This window comes from Telopea speciosissima, chromosome 2, assembly GCF_018873765.1.
Source record: "Telopea speciosissima isolate NSW1024214 ecotype Mountain lineage chromosome 2, Tspe_v1, whole genome shotgun sequence".
Classification (NCBI taxonomy): domain Eukaryota; kingdom Viridiplantae; phylum Streptophyta; class Magnoliopsida; order Proteales; family Proteaceae; genus Telopea; species Telopea speciosissima.
In genome coordinates, this window is record NC_057917.1 from 60,970,432 (window position 1) to 60,981,819 (window position 11,388).

An 11,388-nucleotide genomic window follows, 5' to 3' on the forward strand; every position below is an offset into this window, starting at 1 on the left:
GCAGCAAGATTTTGAAAGTGACTAATATCGATACCTGGTTGATACAGTATCAGTGAAACCAGTGAATGAAAATTCGAACGAAACCTGTCGAAATCGTCAAATTGTCTCGGTTTTGACAGGTTCCAAGACGAAACCCACTTGGGGGAGAGGGAGTTTATGTAATAATAGAAGGTGTCATTTCCAAAAATCAAATCATAAGACATATCTTAGTCATTAGTAATTTTAATCTAAACTATCCATTCCTGCTTAGAGCTGATATAGTGCACAGTAATTTCTAGAGTACCAATACACATGCATGGATATACACAAAATGTGTGCTAATACAAAAGAGGTACTTAATTGAATTAGTTTATGAAATTTAACATGTGGCTATCTAGATCATGTACTCTTGGATTGACACATCATATGTCCACTTGGTAGAATAGATGCCATGTGACATTAATAATTCATCTTTATATATATATATATATATATATATATATATATATATATATATATATATATATATATATATATATATAATTCAGATTGGGCCAAAATTTCATAGATAAATGGGGAATGATGGTAGCTAGTACCTACCTGTGTACTTTATAATTATGTGAATTAATTATAATAGCACTTTAGTGTCTGTATCGTATCAGCGTGTACGTTAATAAACTTGGGTCAATAACCACAAGTACCATTTTCAGTGATTTTTTGGTGAATGTAATTCATGGATTGTGTTTAAAATGTGACAAATAGGCAACCTGCAAAAAATCAGACCTAAAAGACATTGTTTTGAAGTCGAAACCTTGGTTTCCCCATCAATGAGCAAAAAATCCCTGATTTCGACCGAAACTTACCAAAACTCGATTTTGACCAGGTTGAAACCAGATCGAAACTCGAATTTTTAAACCTTGAGTGAAACTATATGGACAAGGGATAAAATAGTAAAAAAAAACCAAAGATAAACTTGTCCATTACATCCGGTTCATGCCGATACCATATTGGTATCATTTCAATTTTTAAGTTGTCCCATACCGATCCAAAACAATGCACTAAAACCATGACCATTTCGGCATTTCTGTCCCTATGATATATTTTTATGTTCTTACCAAGACAAACTCGGTATGATGACAATCTCAATGCAATCAACTCGGGTAAGAGCAAAACCTTTTTGTTTGCATTTTAAATTTGTTTTTTTCTCATAAAAAAACCTTTGTTTTTTTTGAGAGAGCTTCCCACAATGCAAGTTGGGGGGAGTCGGGAGGTGGTTTGCATGCCGGACAAAAATAATCAATGTGAGAGGAAAATAATACTTAGGCATTGTGACGAGTCACACCAATAGTGATGCAAAAAAAGGTATATCTCAAATGAGCAGTGTAGAGAAAGGCATATCCCACAGGATCAGGGTAGGAGATACAAAATAATAACTTCATGTGGGAGGGAAATAGTACTCAGACATCATGACGATTCGCATCAATAATGGTGCAAAGAAAGGTATGACCCCCACGATTAAAGTAGAAGAGAAAATAATAAAAAACTCCAAGAGAAAAATAATACTCAAGCATCGTCGCAGTTCTTTTCCCTTATTTTATTTATAATCTATTCTAATCGACGATTGACATCTCTTTGCATATCTGAGTAGAAACTATAAACTAAGAAGGGGAAGATCCCTAAAAAATAAGGGGTAGTTTTGGTATTTCGATGGAGACTATTATCCTCATCCAAAGGTTTGTGCACGATCATGCACCATTCATGAATCCTTTTGCCAACCAACAATAAAGAAAATAGAGAAGATTAAAAAAAAGGGCAAGTCATCCTCACATGCTCATGCTACCACAAGTTTTTATTGTGGGCCGCACTAAAATCTTCTTAAACAGACAGAAATGCGTATGTGCTTTCGCAAATAGGCCCAAAATACAGCTTGCAGAAGGATGAAAAAGTAAAGGTGGGCCCAATCCAACCCCTAGTGTAACATGTTCTCACGCCCATTAACTGTCAAGTTCCGTTTGGTTGCTAGGGAAATGTAAATATTCCTCTAAGAAGTGAACTATATTCCATTTGGTTGCAAGGAAAATATAAATATTGTTGTAAGAAATGAAATATATTTTACAAGAAGTCATTTTTAGGTTCCATTTGGTTGCAAAGGGATTTGAAAGAAAATGAAATTTTCAAACCTAATAAAGAAAATTTTGTAATCGTTACACCACATGACTACGTCATTAAATTCAAATAATTTATATTTATCTATTAAATTTCATTTTACTTCAATTTTCCGTGCAGTCAAATGGAGCGTCAATAATCTTCTTGAAAACGCAGGCAAACACTAATGCTAGTGTTTAGTTGCTAAAAAAATACAAATATTTTTTTGAAAATAAGATATATTTTATAAGAGATACAAATATTTTTCTTCATTTCCTTTTCCTCTTTTCCCTTCAAACCAAACGGAGCCTATCAGTGTCTCTCAGTCTCAAACATGGGCTCGACATTCACAGATGAATCTTACCCAAAAAAAAACGAAAAAGACATTCACAGATGAGTTATATAACCTTATTTGCTAATGGGCCCCCACCCAAGTTAAACAAGAGCAATTGAATCAGTGGATGGCATAAATTGTAATAGTTTCGAAACCGAAGCCGATTTATAAGTTTTGTTGCACAAAAATCCTCAGCAGTTTTCAGAAAGAACCGCTTCGACATTAACGTGGTAAGAACAACAAATATGGACCGTCCAGGAACGTGGTTTTACTGAAGGTTTCGACGCCCGCGTCCCGCGTACTCGCCCACCTTCGTGAGCTTCGTCTGTAGGCCCAGGCCCATCTATTAATTCAGCATGTGACGTAATGCAATAGATAATCAGCCTTTGGATGCCTTATCGACAGCTGAGATTTCTTTACTGCTCTCTCTCTCTTCCCCATTTCATACTATAAATGGTTGGTGTCTTGATGAGCTTCCATTATTGAAGAAACTCAAGAGCCAAGCGAGGAAGCTTGGCTTTCTCTTCTATCACTCCATTCGAAACCATCTTTAGGGTTCTCAGAATCTTTCTGCAATTTGGGTTTCAGTTTATCTGAAACCTTTCTTTGAGGAAAACGAGGGAAAAGAAAGAACGAAGGAAATGCTTCTGCGAAGCGCGTCAACACCGATCCTAAACTCATGGCTTCCTCACTCGAAGGAGTCGTCGCCGGAATCCGAATTGGCTCTTCACATCCCCAGGAGCAGATCAATTACCTTGACGGCTTCTGCTTCTTCTTCGAATTTGATGTCTCCCATTGACGATTCAATGAAGAAGATGACCAGAGCAATGTCGGAGAGCGATCTCCGGGAGCTCGCAGTGGTTCCGAAGCCTCCGAAGCGGAAGACTTTAGGTCGAGGTCTGAGTGGGCTGTCCACGATATCGGCGGAAGAAGGAAAGGAACAAGAAATTGGGGTTACCGAGTCTAAGAATCAATCTCTCGAGCGGTTGTTCTCGAGCTCTGGTTTGGATGAATCTGTGATGGAGGCGAGCTATGAAGCATATGCAACTGGTGTGTGCCAGGAGGATAAGGGGTTGGCAACCCTTGTGGGCGGTGGAATTGGGGGTGATGGCGGTGGTAGAAGAGGATCACATGGTGGGGATGGAAATGATGGCTTTGGGTTTTCGGATTCCAACCACGGGAATGATAAAACTGAAGTTTATTACCAGAAGATGATCGAAGCCAATCCCGGGAACGGTCTGATCCTTGGAAATTATGCAAGATTCTTGAAAGAGGTAATAATTCAACTCAAAGATTCTATCGAATTGTGTCTTTTAAAAGAAGTGATTTTATTGAGCTTGGGTTCTTTCCACAAGTTTGAATGACTGTGTGACCAATCTCTGATTAGAAGTCCTGTTCTGCTCGATGGAAAACAGGTTCGCGGAGACTTTGCGAAAGCAGAAGAGTATTGTGGGAGAGCAATTTTGGCGAACCCAGGTGATGGAAATGTTCTATCACTCTATGCTGATCTGATTTGGGAATCCCACAAAGATGCTCATCGAGCTGAGAGATACTTTGATCAAGCCGTTAAAGCGGCCCCTGATGACTGGTAAGATAGTTTTTCTGTTAATTCTTCATATGTTTTCATTTGCTTTCCAATTGGGTCTCCTCAAGGTAGACAAGTATTTCCAATAAGGTGGGCTTTTCATTTAATTTCAAATTGGGTTTTCTCTGAAAGAGTTGATACTTATAAGACATTTCCAGTAAGAAATTTTCATTGGTCTAAACCTGTTATTTTGATTCTGTTGATGCAGTTATGTTCTAGCTTCGTATGCTCGATTTCTATGGGATGCTGAAGATGAAGAAGATGAAGAAGAAGGTGAGGAAGAGCAGGAGGAGGAGGAGGAAGAAAATGAAGCTTATGGAATGGTGGGCAACATGAATAAAATAGCATCACCTACACCAGTCAATTTCTTCCGAGGAGCAACTCCACCTCTGGCAGCGGCTTCTTAAAACTGGAATCTGCCACTGAGACAAGAATCACTGTGTTACTGTGTATATGCGTTCCTTTCTCTTCGTCTTCCTCTCGCACTCTCTTCTTGTAGAAACCATAAAGAGGGAGAGAGAGAGAGATTTGGCCGGGAGAAACACTACTCAGTAGAAGTCATCTGACTGTAAATTTTTGGCTTCTTTTTACCTTTCAATCACTTTTGCCTGTTAGTGCAGATGAGAGTTGTAGTTCATGACTTATTGACTGGTTGGTTGGAGGTCACATCATCATCAAAGTTAAAATACTTAAATTAAAAAAAAAAAAATCTAAGATATTTGATTCTTTTGTCTTTGCAACTCTCATGAACCAATCATAAAAATTAGGGTTAATTCCAAATGCCCCCTTGAAAATGGCCAAACGTATGGTTGCACCCCTGAACTTTCACTAATGCAACGTGCCCCCTGTTTCCAAACTAAGTATCAATATGGTCCCTCCTATTAGTCAGAGACGTTATGTTATAATGGATCTTAGTTTTTGAAAATTTATGGATCATTCTGCCCCTTGATAGGATAAAATGACCAAAATAACCTTCCTTGAAAAAAAAAAAAAAAAAAAAAAAAACTTGCAACTCATCTTCCCCAAATCGTTTAGGGTTTGGGGAAGATGAGTTCTTGAATCAGAAATCAAAAATGGAAGTCCACGATAACGAGAGTGAGCCAAATTCCCCAGTTAACTTTTGGGGAAGTGGTTTAATGTCGCGGGGAGAATAACCTTACTTCAATGCCGAAATCATTCTGAGGCATCCTATATTCAAATCAAAATCATGAATCCTGTAACTATAAAACGCAACTAAAGCTTGCCTCATGTCTTCAACACTCGGAGAAACCCTGTACTCGTAATAAAATTCCCTAATTCTGTTACATCGAAGGATAAAAGCTTCAACCAGAGCACGTAAAAGCACCTGCTGAACTCTATCCTTCCAACCAGAACACACAGGAACTTCTTCCTGGTAAAGAACTCTCCTCTTAAAAGATTTCAGTTCTGTAACTGACATCCATTCACCATCTTTTGCAGTTATTGAACTCTGCAGAAGGGTAAATAAATATACCAAAAAGAGAGGCCAAGTGCTAACAACAAAAGACGAAGTGATTTTATGAGCTGGAAATCCTAATTCCTGCAGCAGGCTCCACTGGATGGTCAACCCACAGTGTTGGATGATGATTTGATACAGGTATTGAAGCAAGATATAGACTTCTGTGTAGATTAGCATAATAACCCAAAAAATTTAACCCTGAAAATTCCATGCTAATTTTCCGTCCGGACAGAAAACAGAAATGAGAAATCCACAACTTAAACACAAAACCTTCAAAATACGAATTACAGAAAAACCTAACCACAGTCCAATAAGATCTCCGAAACTTTCTGCCATCATCACAGACCAAATCTTGAAAACCACACAACTGATCCAACATCTAAACGCCTTGCACCACCACCACCCCAGTCCAAAAAAAATCCTAATATCCCTAACAGCAACCATCACAGATTGAAAATTAGAAAAGGAAAAGAATCTTCTGACCCATTCAAATCGACATACCATTCACCAGAACAACAGAGCAGAAGAAAATGGTCGATTTAGTTTCAAGGAACTTGAGAGAGAAACTAACTACTTACAGAAGATTCGATGGATAGGATTGTAGTTCGTCGATATGGATAGGAAGGAGAAAGCATTTGCAGAAATAGCGCAACCGCTCGAATCAAGAACGAATGGGGAGAATAACCTTACTTCAATGTAAATAAACGATTTGGGGAAGTGGTTTAACTTCGTGGATTTCCATTCTTGATTTCTGATTCAAGAACTCATCTTTCCCAACTGATTTGGGGCAGATGAGTTGTAGGTTTTTTTTTTTTCTTTTTCAAGTAAGGTTATTTTGGTCATTTTCCCCTATCAAGGGGTAGAATGGTCCATAAATTTTCAAAAACTAGGATCCATTATAATATAACATCTTTGACTAATGGGAGGGACTATATTGATACTTAGTTTGAAAAGCAGGGGGGCACGTTACATTAGTAAAAGTTCAAGGGGGCAACCGTACGTTTGGCCATTTTTAGGGGGGCATTTGGAATTAACCCTAAAAATTAAAAAAAAATAAAGCTAATCTGTCACCCACTTGGCACTATTATAATTCAGGGAAAAAGCTGCTGAGGCTGAGCCAGCCACGGGTGTAGGGTACATCAGCATTTCTATGTCTATCTTTCTTTTCTTCATATGAAATGATTTTATTACCCTCCAAATGTACGATATCGTATTATCAGACCTTATTGATATGCAACTCTGTTGTTGCATAGAAAATCCTCTCCCTTCTACCAGGAAAAAAAATACCGTCTCCTTCTATATCCATCTTTCTCTTTTCAACATTTTGTGGCATACATTAGTTTTAAACCCCTGAAAACAAATGGAGAAAGTATCTTCTTGGAAGCAACTCGGTAAACAGTAAATCACTGTCTGTATTCATCAGTGATAGAATGGAGTTTTGAGCATCCCCCACTATGATTCTATGAAGCCAACCTATTCAATGATGTTTTTGTATCTCTTCAGGTATGGGGGTGCCAAACTGCCAATCGCAGTGCAGGTCCGACCAAGTCCGATCATGAAAACTCGAACCGGCTTGGTCCATTTGTTAAACATGTCGGGCTTTAACCCGGAGCAACTACTATTTGGTCATTTCCAGTGCAAAAGTCCTACCCAATGGTTGTTCGATCGAGATCGACCGATTAAAAGCCCAACACATTTAAAGCGTGTTTAAAACCTGCTTAGAATCTGTTTTGAACAGATTTACTCAGACACATTCAAAGCTCATTTAGAGATAAATAGCTCCAAAGACCATCTATGGCTCATTTAGACAGACTATTAGTAGCTTGAATATAGATCGGTACCCAAGCGACCTTTTATAAATGGGACCATGTCTGTCATATGCGGGTCTGAATACCTATTCAGGCCGTCACGATGCAAGCTGGCAAGGGGAAAAATTGATTGATGCCTGGTTAGGCCAGACCGAGTCCACCCGATTGACACCCCTATCTTCAGGGGTGTCAAATGGTTGGCTCAATTTGCTTTCGGTCGATTTCATTTGCTACTGATTTGGTTTCAATGCTTTCATATATAGAAAAAGGGGCTGATGTTTTCTGTTCACGACCGTGACCCCTGCACCAGCACAAGGCCAATGGAAATGCATGCAAAACATCAACTACTGGACAAAGTTCTTTTTTCCCATAAAAAAGAAAAAACAGAATACACAAAAGACAAATAAAAATTGTTTGGAAAAATTTCACAAACACCCCCTAAAAGTATTCAGTATCTCAGAAACTTACCATACTTGGTCAAAATGTCACAGACACCCAATTTGTTTCAATTTAGTCCACTTTGTTAGTCTTTGCAGTTAAAGTGTCTGTTAACTCTTTTTAAATTACGAAATTACCCCTACCACAGTGAAATCCCTACAATACCCTTAATGATGAATTAATGATCTTAGACGTTAGTTTTTAGAAAAAGACAATTTTACCCTTGTTTTTATTTAATACTTTTTTTTTATTCCTTTTTTCTCCCCTTCTTCTTCTCCTTCTCCTTCTGCTGTTTCTTCCGCAGCCGCCGCCGCCTCCAGCCCTCCTCTTGCTCCCTACAACCCCGCCACCACCCTCTCCAGTCTCCCCTGCCCGACCATGCTCTCAGCAATCCAATCCCATAAAAACCCTAACTCTACAAATTAAAACCCTAACCCTACAAATTAAATGCTAAATATTGTTTGTCCTGGAGATCGATCACAATATAGAAGGTAACCTCTCTTCCACGCTCTCCCTGTGTTCTGATAAAACGATTGCCCATCTGCAAAATCTCGAAGATCAGCCATTATTTCAGCTTTTTTTGCAGGGTCCATGGCCAATGTATCAAAAGTACTTGGGTGCTTGAATGGCACAGCTTCCCATGGATGACCCCTCCAATCAAGAGCTCCACCTCGAGAATTTGTGTAGAGAAGTCGATCTTGATTTTTTCTTCTGATCTCAATGGCCTTCTGCATGATGTAATCAAGATAAGAATCAAGGATCAAGACCTTATCTTTCTTATTGATTCGAAGAGTGAAGCCTCTCTTCTCATCAGGAAGAGGTCTCCAAGCGTAGCTCTGCGATTGTCTCGGTGTGACCACATGTGATACAGACTATCTGCAAAGGAGAGAGAAATTAGAGCAGAAGAGAAGACGAGGAAGAAGACGAGGAAGAAGACGAGGAAGAAGAAGAAGAAGACGAGAGAGAGAAAAAGAGAAGAGAAGGTTGGAGTTAATTCTTTTATGTCCTCTCCAATCTGAACCTTACACTTATATATCCCATCAGAAGGGAAACTCATACTACGTTTGTTAACAGACTGTGGGTCCCTCACACTTTCACATCTCAATTGCATGAGTGGGAATAGCCTTAGTGCATTACACGTAATCACGTAAAGCTGCAGGGCGTTGAGGTTGTCTAACTGAACGACGAGTAGGAATTCTCGGTGGAGAACGCATGGGATCTGGGCCTGAAGTCACGTTGGCTGTCGAGGTGTCATCGAGGGCCCGGGTGTGATCTGTATCATTGCTATGCTCTCCGACACGAACCTTGTCCTCAAGGTTCAATTGGGGAAACAACCTGTGAAGGAGAGAGATATCCTCCCAAGAGGTATCTTCTAGAGGCAAGTCTTCCCACTGCACAAGTGCCTGACGAACTGACCGGCCATGACTTACCAACGTACGAAAATTCAAGATGGCTTTAGGAACGGGTTGAGCATCTGGTTGAGTGAATAGGGCTGGGACGGTCGCTGGCTGAGTCGGAGGAGATCCCATGAAGCCCTTAAGAAGCGATACATGGAAGACCGGGTGCAGACGAGCTGTGGATGGCAGATCCAACTTATATGCTACCTTACCAATCCGGGCCAGAACCATGAAAGGCCCAAAATATCGACGCCCAAGCTTCTGATGAGCTCTGTGAGCAAGAGATTGCTGGCGATATGGTTTGAGTTTGACCAATACCCAATCACCCACAGAGAATTCACGGTCAGTACGCCCCTTATCAGCCTGTGTTTTCATGCGAGCTTGCGCACGGGCAAGGTTGAGCTTGAGTGCCCGAAGTGTTTCATCCCTGGAACGTAACTCATGATTGACGGCCTCATTCCCAGAACCGTCGTGAATGTGGCGGTGTAATGTCGGGGGATGGCGACCATAAACCGCTTGAAAGGTGTCATGCCCGTTGTCGAGTGGAATGCCGTGTTGTACCAGAACTCAGCCCAATGGAGGAATTTAACCCACAGTTTCGGGTATCGAGACAAAGCACGAAGATACATCTCCAAACAGCGATTGACCACCTCCGTCTGGCCATCGGATTGCGGGTGATAGGCCGTGCTCATGGCCAAGGTAGTTCCTTGAAGACGGAACAATTCCTTCCAAAAATTACTCAAAAATAGAGGGTCCCGGTCACTTACAATGGAACGTGGGATGCCATGGAGTTTAGTAATGTGATTGGTGAACAACTCAGCCACTTTAGTGCTTGTGAAATTAGGGGAGAGCACAGAAATGTGCATACTTGGAGAGGCGATCGACCACCACGAGTATAGCTGTTTTACCCATTGAAGAAGGCAATCCCGTGATAAAATCCATTGACAAATCTTCCCAGTTTGTTCGGAGTATCGGCAATGGCTGGAGTAAGTGGCGCAGGGGCGTAGTAAGCACCTTCATTTGCGACAAATGGCACAAGAGGCAATATATTGCTTTATGTAGGCTCTCATGCCTTTCAGTATAAACTCCCCTGCTATTACGCTATAAGTACGATGGAAGCAGCATGCCCCCAATTGGAGATGAGTGGAATTACGCTAAAAATAATCGACAAAGGTGGAATCCGAGGAAGGAAGAGGCGGCCGTTTGTAATATAGAAGCCCTTGACGGAGAGAGTAGTGAGGCAATGCGAAAGGGTCTTTAGCGGCGTCTCGGTGATGGCTCGGGCTCGGGGTGAGTGGTGACTTCCCCGCATGCGGGCCAAAAATCCCGAGTTGGGCAAGTAAAAACCAGCAGGGTCTTTGAGGTCGGGGGGCTCTAGACAACGCATCAGCCCCTGTATTTTCTCTGATACGTAGAGACCAAGAAGCCGCGGTCTTGAGGGTCGTAGGACGCCACCCCATCACAAGTAATCTTGAAGGATCCATTTGAACTCCCTGAGTTGAAACAATATGCCCAAGATACTCAATTTGTCTCTGTCCAAATGCACATTTGGATTGCTTAGCATACAATTTATGATCAGCCAAAGTGGTCAGGACAGCATGCAAGTGTTGGAGATGACAGTCCCAAGAAGAGCTGTAAATCAATAAGTCATCAAAGAAGACCAGAACGGCGACGCAAAAATGGTTTAAAGATGCTGTTCATCGTTGCTTGGACGTGGAAGGGGCATTGGTAAGGCGAAGGGCATTACCAAAAATTCAAAATGCCCATCATGAGTGCGGAATGCTGTCTTATGTTCATCCCCCGCGACGAATCTGTACTGGTGATACCCCGAGCGCAAGTCTAGCTTGGAGAAGTAAGTTGCGCCATGGAGTTCATCTAGTAATTCATCCACTGTGGGAATGGGAAGCGGTCTTATCGTCACCGCACTTCGCCGCGTTGAGCGCTCGATAGTCGACGCAAAAGCGCCATGTGCCATCCTTCTTCTTGACCAAGAGCACCGGTGAGGAGAAGGGGCTAGTACTAGGCCTGATAACACCGTCGGTAAGCATCTCGGCTACTAATTTCTCAATCTCACCCTTTTGGAAGTGAGGGTACCGATAGGGACGGACATTTACTGGTTGGATGTCAGGTAGAAGGTGGATGGCATGGTCTTGTGGACGTGGAGGGGGCAAAGAGTGGGGAATGGTGAAGACAGTGGCATGGTGTTGCAATAGAGAATTGAGTGC

At 41.3% G+C, this 11,388-nt stretch overlaps 2 protein-coding genes across 2 annotated transcripts; one reads left to right on the forward strand and one right to left on the reverse strand.

Moving 5' to 3' along the window:
* The first annotated feature begins 3,030 nt into the window (after window positions 1-3,030).
* Window positions 3,031-4,627, forward strand: LOC122651261. Its single transcript, XM_043844573.1, has 3 exons — window positions 3,031-3,732; window positions 3,874-4,046; window positions 4,252-4,627. The coding sequence occupies exons 1-3, from the start codon at window positions 3,100-3,102 to the stop codon at window positions 4,448-4,450; spliced, it is 1,005 nt and encodes a 334-aa protein (XP_043700508.1). The 5' UTR covers window positions 3,031-3,099; the 3' UTR covers window positions 4,451-4,627.
* A 4,272-nt stretch (window positions 4,628-8,899) lies between these two features.
* On the reverse strand, window positions 8,900-9,538 carry LOC122650951. Its single transcript, XM_043844307.1, has one exon. It carries the CDS (start codon window positions 9,536-9,538, stop codon window positions 8,900-8,902), a length of 639 nt encoding a protein of 212 aa, XP_043700242.1.
* Between the last annotated feature and the right edge of the window lie 1,850 nt (window positions 9,539-11,388).

What these genes read in the sequence shown, in the direction of transcription:
- LOC122651261 (XM_043844573.1), top strand. Translation starts at nt 3,100, where the DNA reads ATGCTTCTGCGAAGCGCGTCAACACCGATCCTAAACTCATGGCTTCCT. An exon ending in ATGCAAGATTCTTGAAAGAG is followed by an intron (nt 3,733 to 3,873) that starts GTAATAATTCAA and finishes GATGGAAAACAG; the next exon opens with GTTCGCGGAGACTTTGCGAA. An exon ending in AAAGCGGCCCCTGATGACTG is followed by an intron (nt 4,047 to 4,251) that starts GTAAGATAGTTT and finishes CTGTTGATGCAG; the next exon opens with TTATGTTCTAGCTTCGTATG.
- LOC122650951 (XM_043844307.1), bottom strand. Translation starts at nt 9,538, where the DNA reads ATGAAAACACAGGCTGATAAGGGGCGTACTGACCGTGAATTCTCTGTG.